We start from the raw sequence: 13,621 nt of genomic DNA on the forward strand, positions 1-13,621 counted from the left end.
CGCTGCAACAAAAGATGTCACCAAGAGAAAAAGAAAAACCTTGACATGTAACAACTTTTTGACGTTTAGGAAATGATGCTCGCTAGCCCATGCTTTCACAAAAGCAGATGGAGATGTGTAGTTCATCATGCTGGGAAAAAAAAGAGAGAGAGATAGATAGATGTTTAGTGGGCAAAATAGTTGCACTTCCAAGAAAGTTGAAAGGGGTCCTCTTTCAAAACATGGCTGTTTACAGAATTCATTTCTAAGTGAAATAATCTCTACAGACAAAGAAGAAATAAGAAGAAATGTTCTATTTTGGGCCGCAGTTGTCCTTCGAGCATCATCAGGGAGGAAAATGGGGAGGAAAAACAAGAGTTTGATTGGAATGATTTTATTCCCTCCCCCGCCTTTATCATCACAACGAGATTTAGTCAATCTCAGTGGTGGTCACCAGATGGTGCTGCAAAGGCAGGTTTGATCAATTCTTGCTTGCTCCAGTCAGTTGGATTGAAGGAGGAGGAGGAGTTGGAGGAGTTGGAGGAGGAGGAGGAGTTGGAGGAGGAGGATGAGGAGAAGGAGAAAGAGTAAGGGAGAGGATGGGCTCTTGCATCCTCATATTCATCATTTCTCGCTGCCTGGAATCTAGCAGGTAGCTGATGTTGGCTGTAAATCTCACTGGAGAAGAGGAAGGCTCTTTTGCTCTAGAGAAGAGTGATGCTTTGTCCTTTGGAAATTGGACATGACCCACATTAGAAAGAAACACGCCTTACTTTATGGGCTTGTCTTCTTTGCTTGAAGACTTTTTGACACGGTGACAGGAACTTATTACTTTCTTACGAACAATTAAAAATACTATAGCCTTAATGACCCAAAAGGAGATGTCCATGTATGTGGATGCCAGGTTTTGCATTTTACATATTTTATCATAATTATTTTTGGGAATAATTTTAAAGGAATTAATAAATGTTAGTAAGAATAATGAATTAAAACAATTGAAATCCAGCCCAAAATCCTCAAGTTGATGTTTTTTTTTCTTTTTCAATTTGACATTATTTGACTCAAATGGTGGTCTAATTCATTTCAATGGGGAAAAGTGAGAGGATGCTCGAAATAGTGGAAGTAATGATGTTAGATGACGTGGTGACAAACAGCACGTGCTTGCTTGGTCTGAGGGCAGGCGCTCAGCAGATGGAATGTCCTACTATCAGCGCACATTCCTCTTAGTTCGGGCCAGCTGCCATTTTCTGGGTCTCTGTCCGGACCTCTCCACTTACTTTAAATCAACAAAACAGAGCTGTGGCCCTATTCTAGATTTACTGTCCTAATTGCTTTTCACTTGTAGTCAAGCTCAACAGATTTAGTTAACTTTTAAAAGCACATGTTTCTCAATGACTAACTTAATGGAAGGGTATGAAGATGAGGCCTGGACATTCTGATTTGAGATTTTTATTCAGGGGGCAATTTACTATGGCACAATTTGAATGGAAAAGTTTTTCCATGCCAGTTAGGCGAAAACAAACTTTGCATTCCTACCTCTTTGTGCACTATTAACTGCGCGTGTAACATTATTTTGCTTAAATGCTGTATTACTTTTAAGCAAGATGTTGTCTTTGTTGTGGTGAGTTAGAATTTAGGAAGAGTTAGAGGACAAAGGTTGTAACAAAACCCGACCCCAAGCTCATCCCATCTTTTTCCTACAAGATTTTCCCCCCTTCACTCTTGTTGTCTTTTTTTTAATAGCTCTTTGTTCTCTGCCCATGTCTATTTTTATCTCGGCGTTCGCGGGCGGAGTCTGAGAAATGACGAGGCTTGGGAGACTTGCTCATCTCCATGGCAACTATATTGCAAGCCTTCATCGTCAAGTGACACATTTGCAAACGCTTTTCCTATACATTCCCTGTTATTTGATCTCCTGGCACACGCAAAGGCTTTGTTTGATAACGTTGCCACGACAGATGCTCTTTGACGGATTGGTCTGTTACCTCCCACACAATAATGACACCAGCATTTTCATATCCATGCCACTCATCATTATGCATCCCACCCTCCAGGCCTCGCAATGAGGGGACCGTGTAGCTGTGTATTTCCATCTGAAGCAATGGGAGTACTGTTGTGAACTGATTTTGTACACAAATGCAAGCCTCACTGGGGAGTGCTCCTTGTGCACGCCGTGCAGTGTATTATATACTCACATGAGAGAGTTATCTTTGTTTATTTCATGGGGGGTTTCCCCATTTTCCCCATCCCCTTGTACCACATCCTGCAGGGAGACAGCTTCCCAATCACTGCAGGATGGCACCCTCTTTTGACACTGACGCTGTACTGCTCACAAGCTAGGCAATGTAATTCATGTCAAATACTATAACCCTATTGAGCTCACCAGAAATGTGATACTCCCTTATGTCTTATTATTTTTCCTTGAGTGCAGAATATGAGCCGAATACAGTGTAAACTTCATTTTTGCTTCTGCTGAAAAAAGCACTGCAGAAAGACCAGCTTCCACCTAGCATTAGTCATCTCATCATTAAAATATTTTTCAAGCTGTCTACTCGGGCAACTGGGCAAGCTTTCCATTCTACTCGTGGTATTTTTTTTTTAGTTGTCACTTGGTCATGTGATGTTGCAAACTCACAATGGAAGCCTGGTGAGCAAGAAAAACCTACGCTGAGTTGTGAAGAAGAGAGTCACGGGCTTTCCAACAGGAACATGAGTGGAAGATGGAAATCTAGCACAAGGCAGACAACAGATTGATGCACGACCTCATGTTTGTACATAACAGACGGATGGGTGTCCCTCCCCTGAATAACAATACCGGCCAGGGGGAGATAATGAAGTTCATTGAGTGTTGCCTTTTGTGTCCGTTCACAAATTTGGACTGATGCCAGAAGCCACCAGGAACTAAGTGCTCACCCGTGATCTGCCAGATTGGCCAGAAAATATGCTACTCTCTGTTTCGGATGACCCTTCCCTCCATCATCGAGCAGGAAGGGAGCAGGTGGACCCAGCAGGGCCAGGTGTTAGTGCCACTTGTCACACTTCCTCTATTCTCCCACGCAGGTGAAACGCAAATAGAAATACAGGCAGACATTGTCAAGTTACACCTGACTTCCAGCATGACCTGCACATAGTACATCACATTGGCTATGTTTATATGCATTCAATACTCCAGTTTGTCAGTAGTATCCTCTTTTTAAATATAATATAATATATATATATATATATATATAAAATATTCTGAATAACCCCTTTTACATGTGCAAACCTAAAGAATCACAATTAAAGATATTTCGATTAAAACTGCTCCCATTGAGTCAAACAAACAAAAAACCCACACTGCACAGAAAAACACACTTACTGCCAGTTTTGAGGAATTTTTTGTGCTATTGGACTTTATATTTTTCCCAAAATATATGTCCTTTTATAAGCACAAGGACAGTTTAGATTTTGGCCAGTATTTTGCCATTTAAAGTCATGCTTGCATGCACAGATTCTGAATTTTTCAGTTAATAACAACAATCACAATTGTTATAATAATTAAGAGTGTAAGCAACAATATTAGCCCGAACTAATTACAAATATGTGTCAAAATAAATATCAAAATCATGTATTTTGTCTAGTGGGAGTCACATATAGATATATTTTCTGCATTCCACTTGATATTGCATTTCAAATATGGACATTGAAAGCAGATAACCTGTTTTATAACTGCAATTATAACAATACCTCAGCTGGGCAAAAACAAATCTAAATCTAATTGTTTATAATGTGTTATATAAATATATGTAATATAAAGATAGGTCGCTAGGAAAAAAAAAACAGGCAAGCTTTATCCATTATTTCTTCATTTTTAACGTATTTTGTCCACAGAAAAGTCATCCCCTTGATGTAGATGGGGGTCTTCTCCTCCTTTAGGGCTATCTTAAATATTCTGTCGGCTATGCATGGCATTGACGTGAAGTGAATGACTGTCAGGCAGTCACGCCGGCATTCCACAGCAGTATCTGAGGTCATCACGCAACACAGCCCCCCTCCCTGAAATACAACGTAATCAATACACTGGCAATTAGATGCAGTGTGACGAGTGGTCCATCAATACCTGCGGGCAGAAGGAGGTAGATTTATAAATCAATTCTGTCTTTCATTGTGATTGTCCACGATAACTTAGAATATAAGCACAGAGGCATATCAGCACTTTTCTGGTTTACCCCAAAATGCAATCTATTCCTAATAAAGTGACATGGGCTATAATGACAGCACAATTCGCCTACAAATCACTGCTGCTAAAGGTAAAAAAAACAAGAGTTATTCAAAGCTGGGTCAAATGCAGAGCAGCGACGGCAGGAAAACCCTGGTTTCCTTCTTTCCGCCCACTGCATTCAGCTATTTTTGGAGGATCCCTCGACATTCCCAGGCCAGTCAGAACGCATGGTTTATCTGCTACATCTCGGGTCATCCCAAGGGCCTCTTGCTAATGGCACGTGCCCAAAATAGCTCCCCAGGGGGACGTCCATAAGGTGTCTGAACAAGATGTCACCGCCACCTGATCTGGCGAGTTTCAGTGCAGAGCTGTAGCTCTAACATGTAATCCTACCATCTGACTGAACTTCTCACCCTAAAGGAGAGCCCAAAAACTATCCATTCTGTCCATGATTATCTCATTTTTTAACTCCTTTTATTATTTTCTGCCTTTTTATTATTGACCGCCACAAAGCCCATCCAAACAGAGCAACAAAATACAACCACTGCCTAAACGATCAATTATAAATGAGAAAATAATGCGGCAACAATGCGGTATCTTTGCCGCAAAAGCTCTGCCATAATATCCAGTTGGTAGTCGATTGGAGCAGGTGTTATTCAGGAGTCTCCATCCACCCATGCTCAACTTTGAGACTGTAGAACCCCCCCCAAAATACAGCATGAGGGGCATGAGAGAAATGTGGATGAACTACAATTCCCACAGGATCGGTCGCATCTGTACAAATCAGCACAGTTATATTAGTAGTGTTTTTTCCTGGTCCTGTCAGATGAGATCTTAAGGCGCAAATGGTTGCATGCAGAGGTTTCCCCATGGGACAGGTGATCATTCACATGCAAAAAATATTTGAAATATGATGACAAATAGATTTCACAGACAGTTCTCTAACACAGTAACCCTGTGCTTGCTGTTATTGTTATTTTAGTACCTATCTTGTCTTGACTGAGATTTTTTTTTTTACTCCGGGTTCTCAGAAATGTGAAATCTTGAGCCGAACATTTAGGTATTCAAATTGTCGTACATTGGGTTTGATACCAGAAAGAGAGAGCTTGGGTTTGCTCGCCTGGAGAAATGAATGGTGGTTTTCTGGCAAAGGGATGAGGCTTTGGCTGCTTGGGAAAAATATGGACGTCCAAATCCTAACCCTGGGAGGGGGGCCTCTGCGCTCGCATCTAGCCCTTAAGTATACTGTATGAGCTGAATCATCTATATAGGCCTCCGTATATACCAAGTAAAGCATAAATAAGCCGCGGGGAAGATTCTGGAGCTAAATTAGCGACCACTGAAGGTCACATTACGGAAGAATGCATAATCAGGCCTGTGCTTTAATTCAATGCAGGCCATCTTAGACAGAGAAAAGTCAAATCATTTTTTTTAATTTGTAAACATTGACCCTCACTGTTTGGTAATATATTTCTTGATAAAACAGTTGCTGTATTTATCGAATGATATTTCGATATGATATTTGACCCGTTTCGTCCATTCATTCAGATTTTTTTTATTTTTTAGACAGACGGGACTCATTCAAATCAAGAACTGGCATTAAAGGACATCTAATCCATTTTGAAAATGCACGGAAAGGTGAGTCTTTCCAGTTTAAATTATATTATGAGATGTTTGTTACTGGACACAACGTGTGGTCTAAAAGTGATGAAGTCATTGTTTAGTTGTTTCTGAAAGCGTAGCACAGCTGCTTTGAGATGGCATAGGTCCCTTAGCTGAGGCCAATAACAAACACGTAGACACGTACACCCTTCCAATCCCTCGTGTGCGCTCTGCAGCTGTTCTTCATCGGTGTATTCAATTGTGACGACTCTAGCCAGATGAAACCTTTACTTTAATATTTGTCTATTTTCAATTTATCGTATGTTTCTTTTTCCTTTCTGATCAAAGAGAGACAAAAATGCCCTCCCTAAAAGCGACTTATACTCCAGTGCGACTCATATATTACGTATATTTGTTCCCACTTCATTACGACTCATAGTCCGAAAATACAGTGATGCAACTTAATCTATTTCTAAAATTTACCACGCTAAGGACTATTTTGGAGTGAAACCTTGCAAGACACTCCTTCCATATGTCACCATACGTATTTGCCTGGCGCTAAAATTGAATGATGTCGACGCATGGCTCATTTAACAAACCTGATAAGATCATTTGACGTACCTGGCTGACACCGCCACAGAGCCTCCCACTGTTTTTCTTAATGACTTACTCCTCTGCGTCGCTGTGATTAGCTATGATAGTTGCCTAATCTTGTAACTTCTGGCAGCTGTAAGCTATCTTGTCAATTAAAAAAACTCACAGCGGAGGATTGGGTCCCACAAGGAATTACAAGTAAATTATTATCCATTTATGGTCTGCTTACAGCTGTGTAATTACACTTGACCGCAGTTCCTCCTACTGTATGATGAGAAGGATTGGTTGACTCCACCTCTTTTTAATTAGCCTTGATGATGATGGCTTAGAAATGTAACTAAAGAAAAAATCATATTAATGCATGGTTTTAAATTCCAAATTGGGCACTGTCGTCCAATCAGGTGGCTCTTTATATTTCTGCTGTTGATTTCAATGAGTATAGCACTATTAGACGTCAGATCCGGGAACGCTACTGTCATTTCGTGTGCGGTCGATTGGTCGCTGGTCTTTTGGTCGCCGTCTTTTGGTCGCCGTCTTTTGGTCGCCCCGACCGCGACAACGGGCGACCAAAAGACCGGCGACAAAACAAGGTAAAATAACACGGTCTACGCATCAATAAAAGCCAACAATGGCCATGAGCAGTTTCACTGAGCCGACATGTGAGTGTAGAAGAGTTTGTATGTACATGCGTTGTCCCTTTAAGAAGCTATGTCAATCAGGGTCTTAACAAGTTCTCCAACAAAAAACAATAAAAGTCCGGGAAATTTGGAGCTTTTCTTTAGCCTAATAATTACTAGGGCATTAGGTATGACTAAATACTAATTCGCAGTTTGTATTTAGGGAATTTGAGCAACGATATAAATGGTAATTATCACTTACCTTCCGGGCGACCAAAAGACCGGCGACCAAAAGACCGGCGATCAATCGACCGTGTACCTATCATTTTAAGAGTATAAGGCGCGGCTTATATGTGAACAAATACGATTTTTCGGCAAAATCTGCCTAAAAGTGACCAAATTGAAGACTTTTCTTTCAAAATGGACAAAAATATATTGTGGAAAAAGCAAATCCACACACACAATCCCAGTCAATGCTAGATAATACAACTATTAGTCCTTTGAATGAACTACTAGTAGTTTATACTAGAGTGAGCATTCCATGCTCTAAGGTGGCTCCACCTGCATTCCCTTGCCTCACCAAGCACTTAAAAGCTTTTCAATGCACTTCAAAATATTTATGAATCGAACCGTAGTTATTTTTCCTTCAACAACTGAGTGCGTTGGCGTAGGCTGGACAGGCCAACCTATGGAGTGTTATTTGCAGACACAAGCATAGATTCCATTTGGGCAGACTCAATTATTGACTTACTATTAAGAGCTTGCTTAATGGCACTGCCATAAGAAGGTTCTTGTGCTCACATGGATTAACAGCATTCAGTCACCACCGAAACTATTTTCAAATCGAGATTGTCAGATCATGATTGCCGAGTGAATATTGCATGGATGCAGTGAGCCGACGTGTGTGTACAACCATGCGTGGATAGGAGAATTGGACAACAACATCGCAGTCTTGTATTCCTGCATTCTTTTTTTTCCCAGACCAACCTTGAGGTTCACTGCCTCAGGTCTGTTTCTTATCGTAAATGAATTATTCTCTGCCGAAATTGTGTTTGGGAGACCGTGTGCATGTACGTAGGTGGGGTGCACTTTGTTATTGGAAAAGAAAATGACGGTATTATTTCCCAGCTAGCGTGTCCGGTCTTGAATTTGTTCATTCGATAGCTCTTGTAAATGAGTGCCCAGTGCCAGGCACCGGGATTTGAACGTGAAGGATCACGAGCGGTAAAATCGGGAGGGGGCAAGGTAACATGAGACTTCAGACTTATGGAAAATAATATAGAAATGAATTCAAGCACCTCTGTTCACAGGAAAACTTGTGCTTTGTGAATTTTGAAATACCTTTTGGCACCGTTGTTTTGTTTTTCCCCTTCCTGCGAGCCGTCACGCCGCTGTTTCCATGGCAATATTTATCTGTGTGAGGAATTAATTAACCCTTTCTCACGGGAGTTCACTCCAGAAATCCCACATTGAATACAGATAGGAACTAAGGAGGGGATGTTATTGTGCTATTTTTGCCACACGTATTATTTATAAACCATGACATATTATATATTCCTGGAAGAAGAGAGAAAGAAATTCATGTTTGCTTTGGCGATGATATTCTTTGTTCCTGTGCCCGGGCTTGTTGTGTCAGGCGCTGACATTATCATTTCAAGGACAGCGGAAATTAAGTAGGCTCTTTGAATATAATTAAGAAAATTACAAAGTTAGTTATTTGTGGGGGTTAAAGCCGCCGGCTCATTGAAAATTGAAGCGTTAGCAAAGGGCGGGAATAGCAAAACATAGAAAAATATATGTACAACACATTTTTTTTATACCATATACTAATTGGATCAAAACAAGGTTACCCATTCCTGACTAAGTTCCTTCCATCCACTTTGTCATTTATAATAAACTCTTTAAGGGCTAAGCTTACTCTTTTGGCACTTAATTTTGTTCCTGTTGTCTGAAAACAATCATAAACCAAATGTCCTTCTAATATTCTATCGCCCAGTCCTATTTATTACAGTGGTGAGACAGATCTAACCTTTCCTTTTTCTGAATTGTGTCCCTTGCGTTGTCAATATTGGTTCTTTAGAAGGGAAGGCGTCCCCGATTTCTGACTGTGACCAAGCCATTGCAAATCAGGACTTACCTGTCCTCATTAAATTCCAATTACATTGGAACAGTGACACTAAGCATTATGAGCAATCGGACCCCAGAGTTGAACAATCGAGCATGAAAACCATGCTGTAAAGCTTCAATAGGTGCATCTGTCATTTTTATGATTCGATTTAATGCTCACAGATGGATGGAAATCGTGCCAACTTTCTGCCCATAAATAATAAATAGAATTTCCATCAGACCTCCTTCAGTATACGTATGAGACATTTATTGATCACCGGTAGCTAAGATGTATATGAAGCATCATTTGGGCTGTTTATATGGTTGCATGATAAGATGGGATGAGTCTTTCTTTTTGTCTTTAGTAGTCCACGTAGATCTCATTCACTTTTTCTGATATTGTATGATGGCATTTGAATGGAACTTGTGCAAACTCCGCCCATCTATTCACAGCATTGCATTTCTGTTCAAGTTTTACGAGTTGAAAAGCGCTAAGTAACGTTGGTTTTCTACAGTAGCATAACAATGCTAGCTGGGAATATGTCATACAAATGAGTGGTGTGATTTAAATGGTGGTCGAATCTTTGTTTTCAGAATGGAATTTGACGGCCTACTGCGTCCACAGTAAAAGGAATTCAGGTGAACAGTACATGAGGCAGAGATAAATGTAAATACTTGTGTATATGCCGCAATTCAGCTGTCACAGTATCTTCAAGAAACCCTAACTTGAGTCTTTAGGCTCTCATTTTGAGAGGGAGGCTTGTATTTGTCTTGGAGACACCTGCTGCAATGATTGAATGTGCAGCGGTGACTCACCGCATACGTTTTTTTTTTCTTTTTTAATAGTCCCTGAAGCATAGCTTTTCACAAGCATCAAGCAGCTCAGGTGAGACGGTGGTCAGCCACGAGTGAGCTGGAGGAGAAAATAAGACATTAACAGATCGCTAGAATATTGGGACAAAAACTGGCAGATCATAACAAAAATAAAGTATATTGGAAAAATATTTTTCACCAATTTATAAGAGCGAGATACAGTTGATTCATTTCATTTTCTTTTAGTTTAAATGGGATTGGATAACATTTTGATGATATCTTGCCATTTGAGATCACAAACGTAGAGTTCAGAACAAATCATTGAAGCATACAACCGTATTTAGAGACTTTTGGTTTGACTGATAGACGTAAAGAGCGAGAGAAACGCATATGACTTGAAGGCACCAATGCATTAACCATGTGATACTATTTATATCGGAGGGACTAGTTTGACCCAGTAACTCACATGTGTTATGCAACATGTGAATGGAGCAAAAGTAGGGAAGAGCCTGGTACATGGTCTCTCACTAGTAGACATCCAATCCATTCGAACTGGGAGGGTGGCCTGGAATCGGACGCCCTCCCGTCTCCACCCTGAGTTCCGCCCCTGGTTGCACTATAGAACCTGTTCTGTAGGGTTAGGCAGAAGTGGCTGAGAAGGTTGCTCGCACTGTGCTGATGGTGGTGCCGTGGACAGAATGCTGGCTAAGCTCTGCAGCTATCTGACCGAAACTGCAGCGGCACCCCTTCTCTTTGCTGACAAGGGAAGTTCCAAAGCATCTCCAGAAACATTTTCTGCTTATTATTATTTTCCATTCCGCTGGCATTGAATTTGTACCGCGATTCTGGGAAATTCAGAGCACAGCCTTCTCCTAACTTTTCTTACGAACGTTCATTCGTCCATCCCAGTCAGAAATGGCTCATGATGTCCTACGAAGACGTTTTGAGCCTTATTATTTTATTCTCTTCTTATAAAAGTAAGGCGGGGTGGCAGAAAAATAGGGAAATGACGTGTTGCAACAAGAGACGACTGTTGGAGAATCGAGTATCCCGATCAAGCACGAGACGTGTTAGCGATCCTTTAAATTGTATCGTGGAGATGCTCGTCCATTTTTCCCCCTTAACAAAATGGACACATGGTAGATAAGTAACTGTCTGCTCTTGTCCCACTGACACCACATCAGTGACAGTAGCGGGTCTATTCATTTAAGCGAGCCTTTGCGCAAAGCCTTCGAATCACCACAACTGCATCAGTGCCGGATGGGGTTGCTAAGCAACTGGACAGCAAAGCGATCCCAGAAGAAAACCTCCTCCTCTGTATAAAATACAAGCTTGTATGCTCCTTGAATGGTGATGCGCACGCTCGCTCGCTTGTTAGCCATTTCCACAAAGGTTGTGTTGTTTACACCCGTGTTCATGCGTTAAAAAAATGTTAATAAGTCATCAAAACGGTGCTTTCTCGTGTGTCAAGTGCGAAGCTTTTTTTGGGGGGGGGCAGATTTTTCTCTAAGAAAGTGGGTGTCATGAGAACACAAACATTGTGCATTTGAGAAGAAAAATGGACTGTTGAGAACATGAGCTGCTGGTGAGGATTTCACCTTAGGTGTCCCCTTTCCTTGCGTCCCTCTCAATTTTTTTTTAATATAGAATGGAGAATTTCAACATAGATGCGAGGTAGAGGGGAAAAAGCTATTTAATAATAATATTTGTGCACTAAACATCCCTGGATGGTTGGATCTCTGTCACTTTTTGGTCCTTGCACTGGTCTCCAAACGCCCATTTAAGGCTGGACCTGCACAGGAGGACACAAGTGGACTTTTCTAATCGCTCTGCATCCGAGGGGAATCTCACATGCCTTGTCATTTTGGGGGCATTCTTGCCACGAGAGGGGTGATATAGGTTGCTCTGACGTCTGCATCAGATATTAGCCACTTGCTTTTTTTTTTTTTTTTTTTTTTTTTACTTCCCTCCCCAATGTGCGTTTCCCCTTCAGTGACTTCAGTGCGCTGATCTCCATCATCGTCTGTAGCAGCGACGAGAGGGCAAGGCAAGGAACGAAGATTATCTTTGTGTTTTCTTTTCTTTTTTCTCCTTTTTTAGTCCTGATCCTTTTTTTTTTTTTAGTCCAGCGCTCGCTCCCAAGTAAAAGAGATAAAGCAGCACGTCGGATTCCCGTAATTGTCGCCGCCGCTGCCGATGCAGATGCGAGCAACCATGCCTCTCGTGCACACTTGGACGGGGAAATTCCATCCACCGATTTGAGACTCTTTTTTTTTCTCTCCGTCTTTTTCCATTTTTCGTGCAAATTCTCGGCCCTTTTGCTTTCCACCTTTTTCCAATTCATTGAAGCGCGCTCGTTTCGGAGCAAGATGTCCGATCTGTTGGTTTTGGTCGAGGGACTCTGTGACCTGCACGGATTTCCATAGCGGGGGGCCAATTTATTAAGATATTTTTTTTTGGACACCGAGAAGCCTGCTTGAAGACGTCGCATGCATGCGTAGATGTAGATGTAGGCTGTTTTACTCGACATTCTTCTGCCATTGCCTAGTTTTTAGTTGGTGCGCTTGCCGGAGGGGACCCCTGGACTGGACTGCTTGGGATATAGAAACTAGAAATAAGGATTTGTGGAGATGTTGGGTCGCCAAGAAGAGAAATTATGTGGAATTTTCTCTGCTCTGGCAGCTTTGTCCTTCGCAAGCTTTGTTCAAAGGTAAGAAACGTCGCTCAAAAAAAGGAGAAAAACAACAACAAACCTTTCACACTAATTCATGTTGGTCAATAAGAGGCTGAGATGTGACAAATCGCATTAAAGGGATGCCCAGGCCTTCTTATTATTATGTGTTCATCTCTTCTATACTAAAATCCAATATTCATAATTATTTGAAGTAGTTAAACCTCAGTCCAAGGGTGGAGTATTAGTGCAAATTAGTTGATTGGGTCAGTCATACCCTTTTGAATGATTCAAGTAACATTTGGTTTAAAAATTTGACTTTAACTCATGGGCTGCCATTGACAGCCATAGACGTCCAATGTCTAAGAAGTGTATGTGTGTGTGGGGGGGGGGCATCTTCATTTATTCGATGCCAGATCTCCCACAACAAAGGGATTGCAGGTCGACTAGTGATAAACTACTAACTTAAAAAACAGCCACATGATTGGACGTCTATTATAGTCATTGGAAGTGAAAGAGTTAACATTCCATGCATATTCAACTTTTGAATAGACCTTTCAAAAAGCATTTTAATTAAATGTCCACTCTCCTCTATGCCCAAACACATCATATTTGATCTATAAATTCTTAGCAATGTGATATTTTCCCCCTATAAAAATGCATGCATGGTATAAATATGATACACATTAGTTTGTCAGTTTTGCACAGGGGCCAACCAGCAAAAGCTCTGAGTTAAAGGAATTTTAATTTGCTGTCAATTATTTAGTGCTTTGGGCTTTTAAAGGTTCAAGTGTTTTTTTTGTTGAATCACAAAAAGCCTGAAAGAGCGCTAATAACAACAGGCAGAATTCCCTCGACAATTAATTTTGTTTTTCGAGGCAGTGATGTAGCGTGTGCGTCCCCTGTGGTCTGCTCCTTTTTTTGCAGCCCCCCACAGCCTGTAGAATGCTCTCTTAAGCTCAATTTCTGACACTCATATTTCGAATATATATTCCGGAATGGGTGGCGGGTGCAGGTGGGCAATCTTATCAGGTGTCA

At 41.1% G+C, this 13,621-nt stretch overlaps 1 protein-coding gene across 4 annotated transcripts in view; it reads left to right on the forward strand.

Moving 5' to 3' along the window:
- gabrb4 (gamma-aminobutyric acid type A receptor subunit beta4) overlaps positions 1-13,621 on the forward strand; it is a 105,456-nt gene that overhangs the window by 59,456 nt on the left and 32,379 nt on the right. For 3 of the 4 annotated variants that reach the window (XM_077591542.1, XM_077591543.1, XM_077591545.1), the window contains exon 1: positions 11,475-12,622. In XM_077591542.1, the coding sequence (XP_077447668.1) occupies positions 12,543-12,622 (80 nt within the window). In that variant the 5' untranslated portion in view covers positions 11,475-12,542. Of the gene's footprint in view, positions 1-5,746; positions 5,819-11,474; positions 12,623-13,621 lie in introns of those variants that run through there. The other variant, XM_077591544.1, reaches the window with a different exon arrangement.

The sequence above is a fragment of the Stigmatopora argus genome, chromosome 22 (assembly GCF_051989625.1).
Source record: "Stigmatopora argus isolate UIUO_Sarg chromosome 22, RoL_Sarg_1.0, whole genome shotgun sequence".
In the NCBI taxonomy this organism is placed as follows: Eukaryota; Metazoa; Chordata; class Actinopteri; order Syngnathiformes; family Syngnathidae; genus Stigmatopora; species Stigmatopora argus.